The 22709-nt window shown below is 41.9% G+C and overlaps 2 protein-coding genes across 2 annotated transcripts in view; one reads left to right on the plus strand and one right to left on the minus strand.

Annotated features, from left to right (window-relative positions):
* Positions 1-187: 187 nt before the first annotated feature.
* Positions 188-16171, plus strand: smyd2b (SET and MYND domain containing 2b). Its single transcript, XM_063001120.1, has 12 exons — positions 188-487; positions 8106-8169; positions 9770-9880; positions 10277-10337; positions 11087-11211; positions 11878-11945; positions 12073-12175; positions 12591-12701; positions 13148-13271; positions 14626-14800; positions 15047-15155; positions 15900-16171. The coding sequence occupies exons 1-12, from the start codon at positions 315-317 to the stop codon at positions 15984-15986; spliced, it is 1311 nt and encodes a 436-aa protein (XP_062857190.1). The 5' UTR covers positions 188-314; the 3' UTR covers positions 15987-16171.
* Positions 16172-18322: 2151 nt separating this feature from the next.
* The window catches only part of LOC134320449 (tyrosine-protein phosphatase non-receptor type 14-like), a 47840-nt gene continuing 43453 nt past the window's right edge, over positions 18323-22709 (minus strand). The window contains exons 18-20 of the mRNA XM_063001834.1: positions 21117-21351; positions 20788-20951; positions 18323-19977 (exon numbers count right to left, since the gene is read on the minus strand). Of these exons, the coding sequence (XP_062857904.1) occupies positions 19849-19977; positions 20788-20951; positions 21117-21351 (528 nt within the window). The 3' untranslated portion in view covers positions 18323-19848. The remainder of the gene's footprint in view (positions 19978-20787; positions 20952-21116; positions 21352-22709) is intronic.

The following is a 22709-nucleotide window of genomic DNA, read 5'->3' on the forward strand; positions in this document are numbered from 1 at the left end:
AATTGAACCCTAAATAAAGCATGATCATACTCGTATTCCCAACAGTTCTGTCCATCCCAGTAACTGGTGTGCTGGTCTGTGCGTGCGTGCTCCCATGTGTCTCGGTTAGTGGGCGGACCTTGGACCTTCTCCACTGACTGAAACAGGTCTCATCCTGTAACGCTGCACGCAGTGGGCTCCTAAAACGCAGTCGCAGTGAATCCGGACCCTGCTACACCAGTGCAGCACAAACACTGGGGGTCTTTATTCTCTGCTGTGTGGTATAACGGATCTGTACGGTTACTTGTCGGTAGTTTGGGTTTGTGCTGGATAGGATGACGGTGGAAGGGATAGACGGAGTGGAGAGCTTTGACAGTAGGGGGAAAGGCAGGGGGCTGCGAGTGACCAGAGCGTACCGGGTGGGCGAGCTGCTGTTCGCGTGCCCAGCCTTCTCTCACGTGCTGTCGGTCAGCGAGCGCGGTCACACGTGCGAGCACTGTTTCGCCAGGTAAGATAAATCACATATTTTAAATCGTTTTTATGCATTAAACGCATTAAAGTAAAAATCTCGTGTATTTCTGATAAACGTTGTGTTGCAATTGCACGCGCTTTTGCGCATGGACTCGCTCGAGCCAAAACACGGTATGCATTATGAGATCAGCGGTCTTATTTACATTTACCTCATTTAGCTGACGCTTTTATCCAAAGCGACTTACAGTATACAATCTAAGCGATCGAGGGTTAAGGGTCCAACAGTGGCAACCTGGCAGTGGTGGGGTATGAACCAGCAACCTTCTGCCTACTAGTCCTGCTTACTTAACCGTTAGGCTACAACGGCTCAGTGGTCCCCATAGAACTTGCTGTGGGTAGTGCATGATGGCGCTGTACACAATAAACAATGGGCGTGGCTGTTATCATTTTCTCTCGTGTGATGTATTTTTACTATAAAAATAAATGTAAAATTCATATTCATGCAAATTCTATGCTGTGACGTATGTGCTGTTAGCCTTCAGTGTAATCAGGTGCCACAATCCCAAACTTGGGTGGTGTTCATTTCACTCACAGTGCTACTGAAATTAGCAATAAATAAAAGTTTTCCAACATTTTATTTCAAATAGGTTTCCTACATACATATAATAAAAAGCAGATAAATATCCTTTCCCAGAATGCATTGGTCTGGTTACACAAGTCCACAGTTGAGCATAGCCTGGATTGGGTTGGCCCAGAAAAAGGTATTCCTTGGTTGTGATCCTGTGGTTCCTGTTTCAACAAAGTTAACAGCACAAACAAGATTCTATGTTCATTGCTCTCCTCGGACATTTCCAATTTAACCAGTTTAATACGTTTCTCAAAATCTTTCAGTTCTTTGAGGCATCCAAACGATGGAGATCTACTTCCCAGTCTACACTCCAGAATTATCTATAAATATCCTGGTGTTTAAACCTGGTTAAGCCACAAGAGGTGCTTGAGTTCATCCTGGTGTTCTTTAAATGAGCAGTTCTCATCTTTTTTTTTTCTTAGACTCCCCTTGACATGGGTTATGATATTATTCGTACTTCCTCACCTTGGTCTGCTTTATTCACCAAAGCAAATCTCCCATATACCAAAAACCTATTGATTTTTCCATCCTATCTTGTGCGATTTTTCTCAATTAAATGCAATGGGACCCCCTTTCTAGGCTCACTAAGGGGACCCCTAGGGCCTTGACCCCCTGGTTGGGAACCACAGCTTTAAACGACACATACATGGTGGCTGCAGTGTGTATGTGGTTTATCATCATGAAATATGAACACCATCTGGGAAGGGTGTTTGCCAACACTCAGGTGGTGCAACAGTCTAATGTGCTAGCACACCACTCTTGTGCTCTTGAGTCTGAGTCCCAGCTGGTGCTACCTGGCCGGGCACAAACAGGCTGGTCCTGTAAAATGTCCTCAAATGTATATCCTCTTAAAACTGTTGAAGAGTTGGCAGCAGATACTGTTGAGCAGGACATATAGTGAAAGTTGACCTTCCAGAGCATACTCATTACTCCTTTTATTGCTCAAGGGTCCAGATACTGTACCCCTTACACCTAAATAAAAGTAGATGATGTCACTTAGTGCTGTATGTTTATTTGAGCAGATAGCAGATTTTCATATTCTATAGAAAACCCAAAATAAACTTAAACAAATTTGCTTTAGACAGGGAAGTTTGTGTTCCAGTTATTCAATCACAAAACTAAAACAACTGCAGAAATGATAGAAATCCCAGAAGTCATAACATGCAGTACACGGCCCTTCAAGTGTGTTTAAACTTGAGCTGTTTGAACGAGGAGTTTGTACAGGTATTAGATTTAGGATGCGACCTTGTGTACAAACTTACTGTTAGGGTGCCTGCGAGGTCTGGTGAACAGACCACCAGTTCCCAGCCTCGCAGGCGTTACAGAACAAAGGGCAGCGTGGCCTCAAATAGGAGGCCAGCTGATTAGGGCGAACGACCTGCAGGTGCGAGCCTCCTATTTAAGGGGGTGTCGCCACACTGCAGGTGTCGCACCTTTTGTTCTCTTTTTTGTCCATGGCTGCATCGCATCAGCCCTTTTCTTTCATAGGGTTAGTTCGGTTCCCCAGGCACTGTATAGTGGTTGGGTGTGTAGGTCGTAAGGCCGAGGTATTTTTAGGGCTTAGATCTCTTTAATAAGAAAAGCTGGTGCGATTCCGTGCAGCCCTCGCGCTGCGGTTTGTTTTGATTTCGCTACTTCCCCCGCTTGCATGGTTAGCAGCGGGCTAATGCTAATACGACCGCAGTCTTGTTAAGGTGCTGTCAGATTCCCGGGTTCATTGGCGCCGGTTTGGCTGAGTGGTGTAAGCTCAGCACTGGCAGTGGAGCAACCCCGGTTCGAATCCACGTCTCTCTTCTTTATCCCTTTTTCAAATCGGCTTCCTCCCAGCAATCCCGGGCTGGTGACAGTGCCGGTCTGGTTTCTCTAAAAAGCCCGCTTTTATGGGGCTTTGTGTTGCTCACGGATTAATATCCTGAGATCCCCTTCTCTTTATACTCCTTATAACCCTAAGGAGCTGTTGTGCTTTCAGCCGCGCCGTAGCGCTGTTGGATAGGCGGTTGGTCCGCGAGTGAGCGACCCGGGTTCGCGCCTCGCGTCCGCCAATTTGTTCCTTTGTGTTTTCTTTCTCTTTTTCAGTTGCCAGTGACGTCGGAGGGTCGATCAGGGGTTCATCCGACCATCGTCCTCCCCAGCTGGGGCAGGATTCTTCTTTGTGGGTAAGAAGGATGGAACCTTGCGCCCCTGTATCGATTATCGAGGTCTGAACGCAATAACGGTTAAGGATCGTTATCCGCTGCCGCTGATGGCCACGGCTTTTGAAGCCCTTCAGCGAGCTTCAATTTTTACGAAGCTCGATTTGCGCAGCGCGTATAACTTGATCCGTATCCGGCGAGGGGATGAATGGAAGACTGCGTTCATTACGCCCACGGGACACTATGAGTATCTAGTGATGCCCTTTGGGTTAATGAATGCCCCCGCGGTTTTCCAACGCTTTATCAATGAGGCTTTGCGGGAAGCCCTTGACCGATACGTCTATGTCTACTTAGACGATATCTTAATTTTTAGCCGGTCCATCGAAGAACACGTGAGGCACGTCCGTCGGGTTCTTCAGCTTTTGCTCGACCATCATTTGTTCGTCAAGCTGGAGAAGTCCGTTTTCCATACCCCATCAGTTTCTTTTTTGGGGTTTATAATCTCACAGGGTGCCCTCCGAATGGATCCGGCTAAAACCAAGTCTGTGGAGGACTGGCCAACTCCTTGTTCCGTACGCCTAGTGCAAAGATTTCTGGGTTTTGCAAACTTTTTCAGGCGGTTCATTCGGAACTTCAGTTCGGTCGCCGCTCCTTTGACGGCCCTTACGGGTAAGGGTCCGTTTAAATGGACGGTGCAGGCCCAACAAGCCTTCAATAGGCTTAAGGCTCTCTTAACAACTGCTCCTGTATTGCAGTTGCCCGATCCAGAGGAAGCTTTCATAGTGGAAGTGGACGCCTCTGATGTCGGGGTTGGGGCGGTATTGTCCCAGAGAGTGGGTCCGGAAAAGAAGCTCCACCCATGTGCTTTCTTTTCGCACCGTCTAACTCCTGCCGAGCGTAACTACCCGGTAGGAGATAAGGAGCTTTTGGCCATCAAGCTGGCGCTTGATGAGTGGCGACATTGGCTCGAGGGGGCAAAACATCCCTTCCTTGTTTGGACAGACCACAAGAATTTGTCGTTTATCCAACAGGCGAAGCGGATGAATTCCCGTCAGGCTCGGTGGTCACTTTTTTTTGGTCGGTTTCGTTTCACCCTGTCTTATAGACCAGGGTCGAAAAACGTCAAACCTGATGCCTTGTCCAGGCAGTGGGAACCGACCAGACCTGAGACTGAGCCTGATCCTATCATCCCCCAGAGCCAAATTGCTGCCCCGGTAACGTGGGGCATATTTAAGACAGTTCGGGACGCTCAAGCGGTTGAGCCCGACCCAGGTGGAGGTCCACCTGACCGGCTGTTTGTACCATCAACAGTCCGTCGTCAGGTGTTTGAATGGGCTCACGCGTCCTCATTTGCGGCTCACCCAGGAGTTTCTAAGACCCTGGTGTTGTTGCGCCGAAGGTTTTGGTGGCCGGGGATGGAGAGTCAGGTCAAGGACTTTGTCCGTGCCTGCGCTGTCTGTGCAACTAACAAAAGCACAAGAGAGCGTCCTCGTGGACTTCTCCACCCGTTGCCAGTACCTTCAAGACCGTGGTCCCACCTGGCACTGGATTTTGTCACGGGGTTGCCTAAATCCAGGGGATTCACGGTGGTACTGGTGATTGTTGACCGGTTCACTAAATCTTGCCTTTTCGTTCCGATGCCCAAGCTCCCGTCCGCCATGGCCACCGCACAGGCGGTTCTGCAACATGTGGTGAGAGCACATGGGGTCCCGTCTGACATTGTGTCGGATCGGGGTCCGCAGTTCATTAGCCAGTGCTGGCGAGCCTTTTGCCAACTTCTTGGCGCGACGGCCAGCTTATCCTCGGGATATCACCCCGAGTCCAACGGGCAATCGGAACGGGTAATTCAGGATCTGGGCAAGATGCTTCGGTGCCTCACTGCAGGAAATCCAGCCACTTGGGCGGATAAGTTGATGTGGGCTGAATTTGCCCACAATACCCTGCACCATGCCGCATTGGGTATGTCACCATTTGAGGCACAGTTCGGCTATCCCCCTCCGCTGTTTCCTGAGCAGGAACAAGAGGTTGCGGTGCCGACTGTGCAGCAACACATCCGTCGCTGCCGCGCCACCTGGAGGAAAGCAAGACAGGCCCTTTTGGCCTCTCAGCGCTCCATGAAGCGCAATGCTGACCGTAGGCGGCAGCCGGCTCTAACTTTCCGACCAGGCCAACGTGTCCTCTTATCGACGAGGGATCTCCCCGTCAAAGGTACCACTCACAAGCTGGCACCGAGGTACATTGGTCCGTTCAAGGTAGTTAGACGGATAAACCCGGTGACATATAGGTTGGAGCTGCCTCCCAGGATGAAGGCGCATCCAACCTTCCATGTCTCCCAACTCCGCCCATTCGTGGGCGGGGGAGCTTTACCCCCCCCACAACCTCCCGCCCCTCGTATCATCCAGGGTGCCCCTGCATTTACGGTTCGCCGCCTCCTGGATAGCAGGAAAGTGCAGGGTAGCACCCAATACCTGGTGGATTGGGAAGGTTACGGCCCCGAGGAACGTTCATGGGTACCGGCTCGACGCATCCTGGACCCTGAACTGATCCGTGAGTACCGAAGGAACCGGTCCGCGGGTCTTGGGACCTCGGGAGCTGTCCCTAGAGGGGGGGGTCCTGTTAGGGTGCCTGCGAGGTCTGGTGAACAGACCACCAGTTCCCAGCCTCGCAGGCGTTACAGAACAAAGGGCAGCGTGGCCTCAAATAGGAGGCCAGCTGATTAGGGCGAACGACCTGCAGGTGCGAGCCTCCTATTTAAGGGGGTGTCGCCACACTGCAGGTGTCGCACCTTTTGTTCTCTTTTTTGTCCATGGCTGCATCGCATCAGCCCTTTTCTTTCATAGGGTTAGTTCGGTTCCCCAGGCACTGTATAGTGGTTGGGTGTGTAGGTCGTAAGGCCGAGGTATTTTTAGGGCTTAGATCTCTTTAATAAGAAAAGCTGGTGCGATTCCGTGCAGCCCTCGCGCTGCGGTTTGTTTTGATTTCGCTACTTCCCCCGCTTGCATGGTTAGCAGCGGGCTAATGCTAATACGACCGCAGTCTTGTTAAGGCGCTGTCAGATTCCCGGGTTCATTGGCGCCGGTTTGGCTGAGTGGTGTAAGCTCAGCACTGGCAGTGGAGCAACCCCGGTTCGAATCCACGTCTCTCTTCTTTATCCCTTTTTCAAATCGGCTTCCTCCCAGCAATCCCGGGCTGGTGACAGTGCCGGTCTGGTTTCTCTAAAAAGCCCGCTTTTATGGGGCTTTGTGTTGCTCACGGATTAATATCCTGAGATCCCCTTCTCTTTATACTCCTTATAACCCTAAGGAGCTGTTGTGCTTTCAGCCGCGCCGTAGCGCTGTTGGATAGGCGGTTGGTCCGCGAGTGAGCGACCCGGGTTCGCGCCTCGCGTCCGCCAATTTGTTCCTTTGTGTTTTCTTTCTCTTTTTCAGTTGCCAGTGACGTCGGAGGCTCGATCGGGATTCCCCGATTTGTTTTCTGTTCTCCTTTTCCCCTTTTGTTTTGACGGTATTTTATTATTTATTGTTAAATAAAAAGAAACCTTTTACTCTGCATCTTTGGGTCCGACCTCTCTCTTCATAACACTTACAGTACCTTTGAGGAGAAAGGTAGAGGGTATCACGCATCCTAAAACGTTCCTATTGCTGCATTGCAGAGGCAACCTAATTTCCTCTCTGCTCCCTCACATTGCAACAAAGTGAAATTATAACAACAATTTCACTGTAATTTTCACACACTATATACAGCCAAAAGTATGTGGACAACCTTTGTAATGATGTGTTTTAGGCACACATATTCGGAACACATGTACAAAGGCAATTAAAATATATATGCCTTATATATAAAATAAATGTATATACCTCCAGTCTTTGAGCTTTCATGTTTATTACGGTGGAACGGTCTCATTGTGGTTTCTTTCTGGTTCGACCTCTTTGATACCGTTCCCCAGAGGTTATGTCTATAAAAACTGCTAAGTATTTGAAAGCCTTGGTTTGTCTGGCTAGAAATCAAGGCACAGCTATAAAATCAAACACACCCACACCCACAAATGGCTTTAGCAGATGGTAAAGCTGCTAATACACCATTGCTAACCAAAGTAGATACAGCTACAAGACTTTGCATGCACTCGTAAGAGACATTTATTTTATGGCAGCCTTGGGATGTATTTATTTCTGCATTTGTGCTGTTTTCATGACTAAAATAGTTTGAACACATAATTCTTTGTCCAAAATAATCATTGTGGCTTTTTTAAAAATTTGACAGAATCTGTTGGAGCAGACATATCCTGAGAGCAGTTTGGGTTTGATGGTGTAGAATGTTTTTATTATAACAAATTAATTACAAAGTACATTTTTCCAAGAAAGACCTAACCATCACTTTCTGTGAAGACAAAAGATATCAGTATTTGGATGGTAGGATGAAATTCAAGAACCACCATAAAGAATTTTTGAAATAAATTACACACATTACATAAATACAAAGCATGGACAAAATAACCAAATCTTGTTATGGCTTTGTGAATTGACCCCAGTATTGAGAAGTCTGCACTGCATTTGATTGAACTTAGTATACAGAATACTGAGATTCATTTCTCAGTGCTGTTCTGCAACACTACAGGAACCAGTCGTTCTTTCTTGCTGGTTGGTTGGTGTCAGCGCTTTCTAAATATGCCAGTGGGTATTTTCATCCTGCAGTGCAATAAAGTGTGTGGCCTCCATTCAGACAGACACACAGTACCATGTGGTGTAATACTGCACCAGTGTGTGTGTGTGTGTGTGTGTGTTACCAGCTGCTTCATGGTTGAATTGTGGGTGTGAATGCCATATGTTCTTGGCAAATGACCATTAGTGTTGTTGTCCGCACCTTATCTCTAAAAAAAAAGATCTCTTTTTCCTCAGGAAAGAGGGCCTTTCAAAATGTGGAAAATGCAAGAAAGCCTTTTATTGCAATGTGGAATGCCAGGTGAGGATTCTTTTTTCAATAGCAAGCACACATTTATGTGTTTATGTTCGTGTATATATAACTCCTAAATAAAGCTCAGGGTTTTTTGGGTTTGTGCCATTTGGAAACCATGGGCACATGGTTGGAATAACTCCCCAGACAGGGCATCAATCTATTACACTTACTTACTTACACACACCTAAAAGCGATTAGGGCACCCAATATTATTTCTAAATGGAAACCCCCATGGGTTAGAACACGTGTCAAACTCAAGGCCCGTGGGCCAAATCCGGCCTGCCACATCATTTTATGTGGCCCACGAGAGCTTAAAAGACGTATGATTGTCTTAAAATATACTGTAAAATCGTACATAAACTGCATCTCCCACAGTGCATGCCGGTTTTGTGACCTGCAAAGTGACTGCATCCCGCCACTAGAGGGCAGTGTTTCCACATCAGCATTTAACTGAGGCGGTTTTCCAACAAGTGGTGTTGAGAAATATTTACAAATAATCCCAAAATGTACAAGAAGAGAAAATTGAAGCAGAAGGAGGAAATTTAAGGAAAGATGGGAAAGTGAATACAAGTTCAAGAAGAAAAAACGGTACGTCTCTTGTGTTATGAGGCTGTGTCTGTGGTAAAGGAGTACAATATAAATGTAGATATATATTATAAATATACAGTATAAATTTGGCATGTTGACACCAAACAGAATTTAGCCTCCAAGAAAAACAACAAGTTGTCCAAGACTTAAAAGGCGACTGCAATCACAGCAGGATACGTTGCGATCGGCCCTTTGAGGGCCTCCATAATGCATACGTGGCCCTCTGTGAAAATGAGTTTGACACCCCTGGGTGAGAACATCAGGCTTGAACCCTGGTGCTTTAAGCTTCTCAGAACCTGTACTGCTGGGCCACTGTGCCTCCATAAAGTACACACATGTTGATGTTGGAACAGTATAAATCATCCATGCTTGAAAAGGAAAAGAAAACTGTATTAAAATAAAAGTAGTTAATAAATTAATATACTTTTTATTTATGTGAATATTGTGATATAAACAATTACTATGATAAAAAAAAACACAAACAGATACCAACATACATTTTCAGCTACTGTTCCATTTCTTGTAAGTGCCTCTTTATAACCCAGTAAGCCGACCTTAAGCTCTCAGCAGGATGATGATTTCTAATCTTTCATACTCATTATCACTAGCTGTGTTAGTCTGATAATGTTACTGGCCTTTGGCTAATGCTAGTAGAATTCCAGTTCAGTGCTAATTTAATGTGCATCATAATGAAGTGTAAAGAACACAGCTTCACTTGCTTAGACAGCAGATTCTCCTAAAATCATATATAAAACTTGGAATGGTTAAATACAGATGGTTTGATGAAATGTTTGGGTTCTGTGGATTTGTAGATTTAATGTTGTTGTTTTTAGCAACTGTTCTGTAATATGCTGTTTATTTCTGTTAGTGGGGTTTGACAAATGATCTATGTGTTAGATTATCTTTATTTCTTTGTATCTTTAGTCAACTAGTTATTAGTTATATTGCAACCATATGTATGTGTTCACACCCTAGTAGTATGTATGTATGTATGTATTAATCTGTGTGCTTTTTTCAGAAAGGTGACTGGCCGATGCACAAGCTGGAATGTTCGTCCATGTGCACTTTTGGTGAGAAATGGTGCCCAACCGAGACCGTCAGACTGGTGGCTCGGATCATCAACAAACTGGTGAGTATGTAATACTACTGCCATCCCACACAGACATACTGAAAGAACGTTTAACTACACTATACACTGTAGACACCTCTTCTAATGCTGGAGTTGATGTGTTTTAGCCACACCCACTACTAATAATAATTATTAACATCTTAATAAATTGGAATCAGATAGCACTGGTCTACACAGTGTAACGTAAATGACGTGAGATATGCTTAAAGAAATTCACACCATCACTGACTAACAGAGCGAGAAGTTAAATGATCCATTGTTGTCCAATTATCCATAGCTATGTAGTCTTATGTAGTGTTCACATTTGAATTAACAATCTTATATTTATTTATTAAAGCCATTCTAATAGCAAGATATTTGATGATCTGGTTTTTCCCTTTTTTCTCCACTTTACAGAAGGTTCAGAAGGAGAGGAGTGCATCAGAGAAACTGCTGCTATTGAAGGACATGGAGGGCAGTAAGTTCATATTCCTTCATTTATTTATTCATTTATTCATTCATTCATTCATATTCAAGTGATTCATCCTGGTTCTTTTGTGGCGGGTCAGGTGCCACCTGGAAACACTGGACGCTCACACACTTACTCAACTTACTTAACTAACTCACTCATTCACTCACCTCACTCATTCATTCACTCAACTCACTGAACTCAATTCACTCACTCATTCACTCAACTCACTGAACTCAATCAACTCACTCACTCAACTAACTTACTTATTCACTCAACTCACACATTTAGCTCACTCATTCACTCACTCACTCACTCCTTCATACAGGCACTTTGTAACAATCAGTCTAGCCTCTAAGTAATCTAGAAGGTGAGAGGAAATTGAACTGCCTGTATAAAATTCATGTAGATGTGAAAAGAACATGACAAACTTCTTGCAGTGACTGGAGGTCAGATCAAACCAAGTTTCCATGGCCAATGTTGCTGGCTGTACAGTACCCAATTTAATAGCTGCTTCACAATGCTTCACCGTTCACCGGGTCGTGTTACTGCATTACTGATTTCCAGACCAGACCAAACACAACCCTGACCAGGATGAAGCAGTGATAAAATATGAAAATGATGATCCTGAGGAAGACCCATACACATGTTACCATCCATAATTTATGTCAATAATTAACCTGTGGTCGCCCACTTCAGTGAAAAGACACCACATCACTGATGTCTGCATTTCCTTCTCCTTACAATGTCTCTCTTAGATCTGGATAAGTTGGATAATGAGAAGAGAGAGATGAATGAAGCAGATATTGCTGAACTGCACCACTTCTACTCCAAATACCTGGACTTCCCCGATCACCAGGCCCTGTTCTCTTTGTTTTCGCAGGTACACACTCACCATGTTAAATACATGGCTAAAAGGTCATGGACACAAATTCTAATTACTGAATTCAGGTGGTTAGCCACACTGATGCCTAGCAGGTTTAGAAAATTAGTAATGTAAATTTAATGACATTAATTAAACCTCATTGCTGCTCCCCCTGTGCACAAAGCAAGGTCCATAAACACATGGATTGTTGGGTTTATTGGCCTGCACAAAACCCTGACCTTAAGCACACCACTTAAAAGAACACATTTGGGATGAAGAAAAATGCAGATTGCCGACATCAGTGCCTGAATTTGATAGTTTTTCTAAATTCTCTCAGAAACACTGAAAAATCTTGATGTGGCCGCAAAGATGGGGAGGAGTGTGTGTGAAATCACCAGGGGTTTTGAACAAATTCATGGTAGGATGTCCACATTCTTTTGTGAACAGACTAATGAACCTGCCCAAATAAGTTTTTTTTTCTTTTTAAGACAAGTGTATATGTGTGTTTATTGAAATGCAGTATGTTTTTGTTACTGATTTACCTGGAAACAGTGCAATTTACATTAAACTATTATTTTTTAGTTGGCCTCTGGTGGTGGGAAAGTTTGGAAGTGTTCCTGATCATGTTTTCCATTGTTTTCCATTCCATTCCTGTGTCGTTTCCCCATTCTCAACCATTTATAGGTGCATTGTAACGGCTTCACAGTGGAGGATGAAGAACTCTCTCACGTGGGATCAGCAGTGTTTCCAGAGTGAGTTCTTAATTTTAGTTACTTCGGTTCATTACTACAGAAATCAAGAGTTTACAAACATGTTTTTAAAACTATGTAATGAATCAGCATGTTTATCATTAATTTTTTCCATCACTGTCTCTTTCAGTGTTGCACTGATGAATCACAGCTGCTGTCCCAATGTCATTGTTACATACAGAGGGATTTTGGCAGAGGTTCGGGCGGTAAAACAGATCAACAAAGGAGAGGAGGTGAGACCATGCTGGGCCAGTAGGGTGAAAGGACCCGGTTCTACAAAATGTCTTACGGTTTATTAATGGACAAATGAAGCGCTCGGATTTTGTTAGAGAGCTTCTGGTCCCTTTCCACTGAGCCTATGACTGAATTAGCTCTGAATTAAACAAGGCTAAACCTACAAATAAATAAATGAACCCTGTCCAGTGGTCAGGGCTGAGACTGTGAGCTTACATGTCACATCACAACATTCTCCTCTAAACAGGAACCTACAAGAAAAATACTCTTTCTGTACAGAAAATAACCCCCATGCGACCATCTGTGTTTCCACTATACATACGTTTGATGTATTATCAATTTATATTGCACTAAGTAGCACAGTGGTTCCAAAGCTAACTGTGTATATGTCTGTGTGTGTGTGTGTGTGTGTAGATATTCACCAGCTATATTGATCTGCTGTACCCAACAGAAGATCGAATGGAAAGACTCAGAGACTCCTATTACTTTACCTGTGACTGTACAGAATGCAAAACTAAAATCCAGGTACGAAATCATGAATATTTTGTTATTCCTGCATTCCTGTTATTAATAAGCTCAGTACTGATTTATTCTATGGTAAAAATCTACTATATTTATTTGAGGAAAACAGGACCATTGAGGGATGATTTTAATGTGGCGACGTGAGGAGGGGATGTACACACGTCAAGCCCAGACCAGCTGTTTTTAGATCTGTTTTTAAGGGGTAGGAGATGCACCTGCTATGACTAGCTGTTTTATCAATATAGTTTCAGTATGTTCTCCAGATAGTTCTGCAAATTTGATCACCTTTCATTATTTTATATTTATTAAAAAGCCTTTAGTAATCAGATGGACTCATATTTGTATGTGTAGTGTGTGATGTGCAGTTTAATTATTTATGATTGCATAGTTACTATCATTAATACATTTGACATCACTCATTAATACCCGTCTGTGTTTGTGTGGTACAGGACAAAGTAAAGCTGAAGGTGAGGACGTTGAATGATGACACACCACGTCCAGAAGCCATCAGGGACATGGTTCGTTATGCCAGAAATGCTATTGAAGACTTCCGTCGAGCCAAACAAGAAAAAAATATCCTTTCTGTCACTCACTATTATGATATTCCACCTACGTACCTTTATTTCCTGCTGACGATTCTAAGAAAAATGTTCAAGATAAAAAGCGTAAACATCATATTTTTATTTTTCTAGCTCCGTCACAGATAGTGAGACTTAAATCAGTTCCCACACATCATTATGCCACACAGTCGACACTGTGCACTGGTAGTTAATTGAGAACGTGACCTTTTACTGGGTTTCCCTGCTGACTGTTAAATGACTTGGCAATTTAAAATCACGCTCTGCTTCTAGTTCACTGACATTTTGCTCATCTTTCCATTTAATTGTGCTGCTACAGGTTGATGAGGGATTAAAATCATGTATTAATGAAAAAGCAACTATATTAGACACTATGTGGCCAAAGTATGTATACATGTGGCAATGAACTTGGACAATTCATTCCAAAACCATGGCTAGTAATATAAAGCCCCCTTCCTGTAGGTAAAACATTGTCTGCAATCTTGAATAGGCATTGTACAAGATTTTAGAGTGTGTTCGTAGGAATCTATCTTTCTATCCATCTAACAATGTTTCTATCTGTCAATGTTTCTTTCTATCTAGCTTTCCATCTAGCTTCTAGCTTTCTATCTATAAATCCTTCAAAGGAACTAAATCATAGCTTTTTATACAGGTGCTTCCCCCTGCACACCAAACATCATGCACAAGGTAAAGCACCCGAGGGGAAGGAAAGCAGGGTTTAAATATAGAACTTAATTACCTCCCTACAGGTGTAACCACTAATTAACTCTCAAGTTCATTCCCCCCATTCTCCCCCCTTCCTTCGCAGTTCTGCGCTAAACCACACCCACCTCTCTCAAGGTTCCTAAAGGCTGACCAAATCCAAGTGTTCCATTTGCTTAATCCTTTGTGCAATATCATGTTTTGTTTAATAATAATAAATCAGGGTGGCAAATGTGGCATAATGGAGGAAATCAGAAAGGGAGCACTTACTGTACATTTTACACCATTCTTTGTGTTCTTTTTTTGCATTACCCTTATTGTAATATTACATTCAATTCAACTTTATTGGCATTATACAATACAGGCTTGTGCAGTATAATGAAACACTGTCAGGCTACTTCTCCAGTGCAGACATAAAAACAATAGTGCAAAGACAATATACAACAGGGGGAAGGGAAAGGGGGGGCATAGACAAGGTGCATAGACGAAGGTGCATGAACATGTTATTATTTTTACAGTAGAAATCGTTTAGCCATAGAAATCACACCAGTGTATTAAGACAGTACAGTATGTTGCCAGCAGATGAAGACAATTGTTTGATTCTCAGAGCACCAGGTGTATGATGTGTTTCCTTGACTCCCGAGCACCCCCTGCAGAGCTGCTGGAGCTGTGTGAGCTCAGCATAGACAAAATGGGTTCCGTGTTTGAGGACTCTAATGTTTACATACTACACATGATGTACCAGGCCATGGGAGTGTGTTTATACATGGAGGACTACGATGGTGCTGTGAGCTATGGAGAGAAAGTCATAAAGCCCTTCAGGTTGGAATGTAGAACCAGCAAACACACACACACAAAACTGTGTAGATGTATGTAAAAAATCACTGAAAGAATCACGTTCACCATGATTTAGATGCTGCTGTAACACATCAGACACCGTCCACAGTCAAACACGCTTCACATGTTCCCATCTCAGTTTTTGTTCTCATATGCCAGAAGAAATTTATGTTGCAGTCATTAATTAATGGAAAAAATGTTCATACTAATACTCTCCCATCATGTGTACAGGAAGTTATATCCAGCTTACTCAATGAATGTTGCCTCCATGTATCTGAAGCTGGGGAGACTCTACGTAGTGCTAAATCGACCATCTGCTGGATCCACTACACTCAAAAAGGTACCAACTCAAATGTACAGTATTTAGAGAGTATGTATACCACAGAAATGAAAGGCCATGCCTTAGATTATTGGGGTTTGGAGCAGGGCTGTAGCCATAAATTAAACAATGGGGGTCCAGATGTACTTGGGGTTCCTGCCATTTCAAAACATTTCTGCCATATTAACAACTGATCGGAATACTGACACTGATTCTAACAGTACACAAAACTAGTGAGTGTTTATTGATAATTTTACATCAATATATTGGAGGGGACATTTTAAACATATCTGAATATTGGGAGGGGGCATGTCCCCCAATCTATATAGTGATTACAGCCTTGGTTCATCCATGTAGAGGATGAAATACCTAAAATCCAGAGCTGTTCAGTGGGGCTGAGGTCAAGACTGAAGTTTCTTTAAACCAAACTTCTTTATGTCTTTATAGAGTTTGCTTTGTGCACAGGGGCACAGTCATGTTGGAACTGAAAAGGGCCTTCCCTAAATTGTTGCTGCAAATTTGAAAGCATATAATTTCCTATATATAACTGATTACACCTGTTGGCAATTGTTGTGACTGAAACACTTACATTCAATAATTAGAAGTGGTGTCCCAATACTTTTGGCCATATATTGTATCTTGCCATGGTGACTTTCAGCAGTTTAACTATTTTCTCTGCCGACCAAATATTTAATTAAATGAAAGGTTACATGTTGTAGATTTAAGTTCTACATGTTTGATCTGTTTGTGTTTGTGCTGTTTCAGGCGCTGGACATTATGAAGGTGGTTCACGGGAAGGACCATGTTTACGTACAGGAGCTGCAGAAAGAAATAAGCAAAAAACAGAAATAACTGCACACTCCTTAATCTCTCTACTGTAATAATTTATTTCACCAGGTGGCTTAGAGAAATGATGCTGATGTTTATAGGTAATAAATACTTTTGTACTGGAATGGACATGAGAACCTTTACTCCAGATTGTTTAATATTCTAGACTGTGGTTATTTATTCATTAAAGCTTCCTAAATATGACTTTACCTATTTGTGTAGTCATTTTTTGGTTAAAGATGGAAAGAACATCAGGATTTATATCTTTTTTAATGTTTTTAATGTGTTTTGGAAGATAGTGAATGGTCATGGAGGGCTGGATATCAAAAAGTCTGGTTACTGGATTCTGCTAAAACTATTTTGTATCATTTTCTTTAATGCATCATATTGTAAATCTGGATCTTAAAACATTTAGGCTAAACATTTCAGACTTTAGGCTCTACACTGCAAGCTCAACACCAAACAGTTCAAATTTGCACAGTAATTACACCTGTACAAGTAAAGTAAACCAAACACTCCCACCTACATTAACAGTGGTTTTATATAATGGCAAAGCTGTTTTTTTTTACCTCATGGTAGAATACTGATACACTCACTACATGTCCAAAAGTATGTCGAGCCCTGAGCATGGTTGTTGGAGATCCCATTTTAAAAACTATGGACAATAATATGGAGTTGGCTGCCCTTTGCATCTATAACAGCCTCCATCTGTAGAAATCTGTAGTCATTCAGTCAAAAGAACTTGTTTGGTTAGGCACTGGTGTTTAATTGACATTCCAGTTCATCCCAAAGCTGTTCACTGGGCTTAAGGTCAGAAAAAGGCCTTGGCCGAACTATTGCCACAAAGTTGGAAGCATGTGATTTGATTATATGACTGATTTTATATATCTGTTTTCAAGAGGCGTGGCTATAACACCTAAACCCATAGTGTGCATATAAATAAAGTATAAAAATATAGTGTGGATGTAAATGTCATTTAAATTAATTGATCTATAGACATGGTCTAAGTCTACTGGACCACAAACTACCTACAGAATTTGGTGTGAAAAAGTATACCCTCTGGTTGCCGGCAGATTTTTACAAACTAGTGATGGTCAGTTAATAGGTAACCACACTCACAATTTACTCAGTAAATCATGTTCTTCAGGTTTTTAGAGATAGGAGAAAAATGTGGGAAAAATGTGATAAACAGACAGTGACTGGAGGTGATTATTAAATCATGTATCCTTGGTATCCTGGTGCACCCACTTTACCAACCACGCCAGCATGCTGCCCAATATTATTATAAATTGTAATTTCAGGGGCTGACAGGTAAAACGTCTGTGTGTAAAAATATGCTGAGATATAACAATGCTCTGTTCTTTGGAGGTTTTCAAACTAAACAGTTTTGAGAAAATAATGCTTTATTGCATAACAGGCAAGTATTACAGTTTAGAAAATACTTTTCTTTTTTCAAGAAAAAAAAGACATGACATTTGCAGGAAATACACAGGTAGTATTTACATAAAGTAAAAAGTTTGGAAATGTATTTTAGGACTTAATAAAGGAATGCCAAAGCAAATAAAGAATCCTGCAGATAACTGCAGAATAACAGGAAATGTAGCAAAAATACTGACAATGTAAAACATTGCAATAAAATCAATACAAAAGCTAGCAAAGCTTTTATTCTCAATGAGTAAAATTATATACAAGTAACTATAAAACATGCATAGATTTCTTTGTTATTTAAAAGTACCAAGTCATATCAAATTCTAAAACATTCATATAAAATTAAACTTGGTCTCTTGTGTAATACGAAACCACACAGATACAGTGTACTAAAAAATACTTAATAGGTCTGAACATTTTGGCCAAAATAGATTTAAAAGTAGAAAAATGAATGTTTGGGTTTAAATTAAATGTACATGGAATTCAATGGGTCACTCCTGTAGTTCTGTATGGTCAATAAGGCACTAATAATAATATACTGGCTGAACAGGGAACCTCACCATACAGAGGGAACGTACAGTTATTTAAAAGGTGGCTCAACTGTTACACGGTTCCCTACACATGATCAACACTTAACAGGAACAAAAAAAGTAAAAACAAAACATAACACACAAAAAGTAAAGTGAAAAGTAAAATAAATACAAAAAAGCAATAAGAGACAAAAATAAAACTAAACTAAAGAATGCATAAAGGCAGACAAAAGGAAGCAATTTAAAAAGAGAAAAACTAGTCTCAATTTGGAAAAAAACCCCAATAATAATAAATATGTAAAATGGAAAATAAAAGAAAAAGAAAACAAAACAGAAACAAAATATAAATAAAAAAAAATAAAAATATTCTATTAAAATAAAAAAAATAAAAAACATGAGCAGAGAAAAAAATAAAAAATAGAAGAAATCTAACGGAAAAAATAAAAGACAAAAAAACACTTTTAGTTTAATGTTTTTAAAGCTTAAATCAGTTTTGTTTTATCAGCTTAGATGAGCTATAAACCACTGTGTAATCACGTGAATAAAATTATTACTTAGCATATATAAACATTATTTCATTAATTAAAAGCTGATAAGAGTGGTGTGAATCAAACTTAAGCTTATAAAGAAAAGTGTTCAGCCTCATCTCACCGGCCAGAAATGACAGAAAAATCTTGCATTTTATATATGTAGTGTGACAATATGGATGTTAAACATCTGCAAACTTCAAACCATGTTCAAACCAAGAAAATGTATTAGCTTAGACTGAGCTGCACATAGAGTGTTAACTGAGGGAAGTGAAAGGAAGTAACTGTGGTAGCTTTGACTGACTTTTTTTTACAGTTGGAAATAAAAAGTCTTATAAAGGAAAAAAGAAAAGAGAATAATAAATAAAATGTAAAATAAACCCTGACAGTCAGTTATTGCTGCACTCCAGTAAAGCAGTAACAGTCTTAATCTCAATTTTACTTTCCTCAATTCACTCTTGTTCTTCATAATGCTTATTAAAATATTTTTGAGCTTCTATTAAATGTGTTTTATTACTGGCACTTGGGTGGCGCAGCACCAACAACTAAGACTTAACCCTCTTAAGTATGAATTTGATGGTGCGACTAGCCTGGCTGGGCACATAACGGACAAAACTGGACATGTATTAGTTAAAAAAATCAACATACCATGAATCTGACTGGGTTGGTCAAACATTTGCATTAAACTGTAACATTAATTGCCATTTTAAGAAGCACATCAAAGAGTGCAAGCACATCTTTCAGCATTAAAATGCTCGTAGACTTGTGCAGTTTGAAACACAGCTCTTTAGCTATTTAGCTGAAGCAGCTTCTCTTTCACTCCATATGTAGCCTGATGCTGTGATTTTACTTATTATCCCTAAAGATTTCAAGTTGAATTGCTGCATGCAGACAGTAAAACCGTTACCATACTTTTAGGTCCTGATTTTCATTATTCTGTAGACTATGTGTTCGGACCTTCACAGTGCCACAAAAGTCGGTATGTCCTGTCGTATCTCATAGCTGTTTTTTTGTTCCTGCAATATGTCTGCTGTTACAAATCAAGCGCTAACATTTTTGAGTAGAAGATTTGTGTCACTGACTGATTGTGTAGTAAAACCCCTCATCAGTGACTGATTGTCTAGTTCACACTATGATCACATAATGACAGCTGCAAGCAGCTAAGCTGTGTATTTTGCATTGTATAGTGTGTAGTTGGCACTATTGTTACAGTGGTTGGCAGTGAACGGTGTGTGTATCTGTCTGGTTCCCAAACACCCAACAACCTATATAAATGTTTTGGTTAAGTGTAACCTTAAAGGGGCAAAAATCCAGATGTGTGTACACACACACACACACACACACACACACACACACACATACAAACTTACTTATAAACACTTAATATACACAAAGTCAGACTCAGATGAGCCTGGTGTTCTTGAGGAATTGGATCAGAACCTGATACACAAACTTGTATTGTGTTATGGTCTGGACCATCAACATCCTCTGCTGTCTCAACTGACTCAGCATCACTGGAACCTCCACCCTCTAAAACAGAGAAAGAGAGTAGGAAAACAAACAACCACTAACTTATTTTTGGGTAATCAAGCACACACATTTACAGCATTTAGCGGACGCATGTATCCAAAATCACTTCAATTTAACAATTCATGCTTCCAGTACATTAACTGCTGAGCTAGCACTGCCACAGACATTGGTATGGAAATATTACTGCCACCTTTCACCATTTTACTTGGCAGACATTGTTATTGCATATTTGTCATGCTAAATAAATTGAATTAATTGAAAAAACAGAAGAAAACAGACAAATGTAACTTGTCTAAAACATTTAGCTGATTTATCTGGTCTACAGTCTATCCAGCTAATAACATACAGTCAGGCATAATTTTAGCCTTGTATGATATACCCTCACTCACCCTGAACCTCACTATTAATGTCTAAAAGTCATCCTATAATTTAAGAATTTGGCATGTTCTCCACACATACACATGTGTTTTCTCTGGATACTTCAGTTTTCTCCTACATGTGCTTATGTGACTAAATAAATGAGCGGGTGTTTTGCCTTGCAATAGGTGAGTGCCCTTTTCAGGGTCTATTCCTGTCTTGTACCCAATGCTTCAGGGTGGTGCTGGACCCACTTTGACCCTGACCGAGATGTAGTAGGTGAAAATGAATAAATGAGTAAGTGCGAGTTAATTATAATCAAAACTGTTTGCCATGTAACGAGCATTCAGCACTCAGGGTAGAGTTTTGTATCTACTGTAGGTCTGCTATGTACTGTATATTCCAGACTGAAATTATGGTGCCCCCTGGTGGTGGCTAATGCACTTTCATTACCTCATTATGTTCCAGGCAGCTGATCATGAGCTCGGTGAGAATCACGACTCCGGTGCGACCAACTCCGGCGCTGCAGTGAATCACCACCGGTGGGTTTGGATTCTTTGATGTGTCCAACATGCTGTTAGTGTGACGACGAACAGACTGGATCTCCTCCAGGTACGCTGCAGGGGGTAAAACCGAGTCAAACAAAATCTTTCATGATCTTGATGAGACTGAAGATTTCTTTTAATTTGATGTAAATAAGCATACATCAGTACAGCACACACACACACACACACACAGACACAGACACACACACACACACACACACACACACATTTACTTACAAAGGAAGCCCTGCACATATTCGGGGCAGCCGTGCTCGGGCCAGTCGGTGTATTGCAGGTGCCACACGGTGCGTTCCTGGCCGGACATTAGGTGCTTGACCTTTAACCCTGTGGTAGCGTAGCAGCCTGAGTCTGTGCGGAACTTGGTGGTGACTTTGAACTTGCCGTGGGTTGCCGAGTTGTGTTTGGAGCCCAGTTTAGGCCAGTATCTGTGACTCTTAGATCGACCTCCCTCCTGCACACACACACACACAGAGAGAGAAAGAGAGAGAGAGAAAGAGAGAGCGCACTCAGTAGAATTACATTATGCACAATATCCAATATACAATTAACACATTTAATTTAATGAAGTACAAACTATTGATATCCAGAGATTCAGTTAAAATGCTGTGGGGCGGGCCACTCAGGTGGCGCAGCGGTTAAGTACGCTAGCTCACCAGAGTTGGGGTTTCGAATACATCATATCGAATCTCAGCTCTGCTTTTCCGACTAGGCTGGGCGGCTGCATGAACAACGATTGGCTGTTGTTCACGGTTAGAGGGTAAGAAAGTCGGATCATAGGTCCTCATAACTGGTGCCCTCAAAACACAGTGCCCTTCAAGTGTATTAACTCGACTCGTGCAGGTGAAAAATGCACTATCTGTACTGACTTTGCGTACCGGAGGGGGCACATGTCAGTTGAGAGGTGTCCTCAGTCAGCGGTGAAAGGTCGAATCAGTATAGAGGATGCATTCAGGGTAATTGGACACGACTAGACTGGGGGATAAAAATTGGGGGGGAAAAAGAGGGGAAAAAAAAAAATATATATATATATATATATATACAGTGTATCACAAAAGTGAGTACACCCCTCACATTTCTGCAGATATTTAAGTATATCTTTTCATGGGACAACACTGACAAAATGACACTTTGACACAATGAAAAGTAGTCTGTGTGCAGCTTATATAACAGTGTACATTTATTCTTCCCTCAAAATAACTCAATATACAGCCATTAATGTCTAAACCACCGGCAACAAAAGTGAGTACACCCCTCAGTGAAAGTTCCTGAAGTGTCAATATTTTGTGTGGCCACCATTATTTCCCAGAACTGCCTTAACTCTCCTGGGCATGGAGTTTACCAGAGCTTCACAGGTTGCCACTGGAATGCTTTTCCACTCCTCCATGACGACATCACGGAGCTGGCGGATATTCGAGACTTTGCGCTCCTCCACCTTCCGCTTGAGGATGCCCCAAAGATGTTCTATTGGGTTTAGGTCTGGAGACATGCTTGGCCAGTCCATCACCTTTACCCTCAGCCTCTTCAATAAAGCAGTGGTCGTCTTAGAGGTGAGTTTGGGGTCATTATCATGCTGGAACACTGCCCTGCGACCCAGTTTCCGGAGGGAGGGGATCATGCTCTGCTTCAGTATTTCACAGTACATATTGGAGTTCATGTGTCCCTCAATGAAATGTAACTCCCCAACACCTGCTGCACTCATGCAGCCCCAGACCATGGTATTCCCACCACCATGCTTGACTGTAGGCATGACACACTTATCTTTGTACTCCTCACCTGATTGCCGCCACACATGCTTGAGACCATCTGAAC

Source organism: Trichomycterus rosablanca, chromosome 9 (assembly GCF_030014385.1).
Source record: "Trichomycterus rosablanca isolate fTriRos1 chromosome 9, fTriRos1.hap1, whole genome shotgun sequence".
Classification (NCBI taxonomy): Eukaryota; Metazoa; Chordata; class Actinopteri; order Siluriformes; family Trichomycteridae; genus Trichomycterus; species Trichomycterus rosablanca.

Coding starts and splice junctions, on each gene's coding strand:
- smyd2b (XM_063001120.1), top strand. CDS start 315: ATGACGGTGGAAGGGATAGACGGAGTGGAGAGCTTTGACAGTAGGGGG. Junction 14,801..15,046: donor AAAGTCATAAAGCCCTTCAG/GTTGGAATGTAG, acceptor TCATGTGTACAG/GAAGTTATATCCAGCTTACT. Junction 15,156..15,899: donor GATCCACTACACTCAAAAAG/GTACCAACTCAA, acceptor GTGCTGTTTCAG/GCGCTGGACATTATGAAGGT.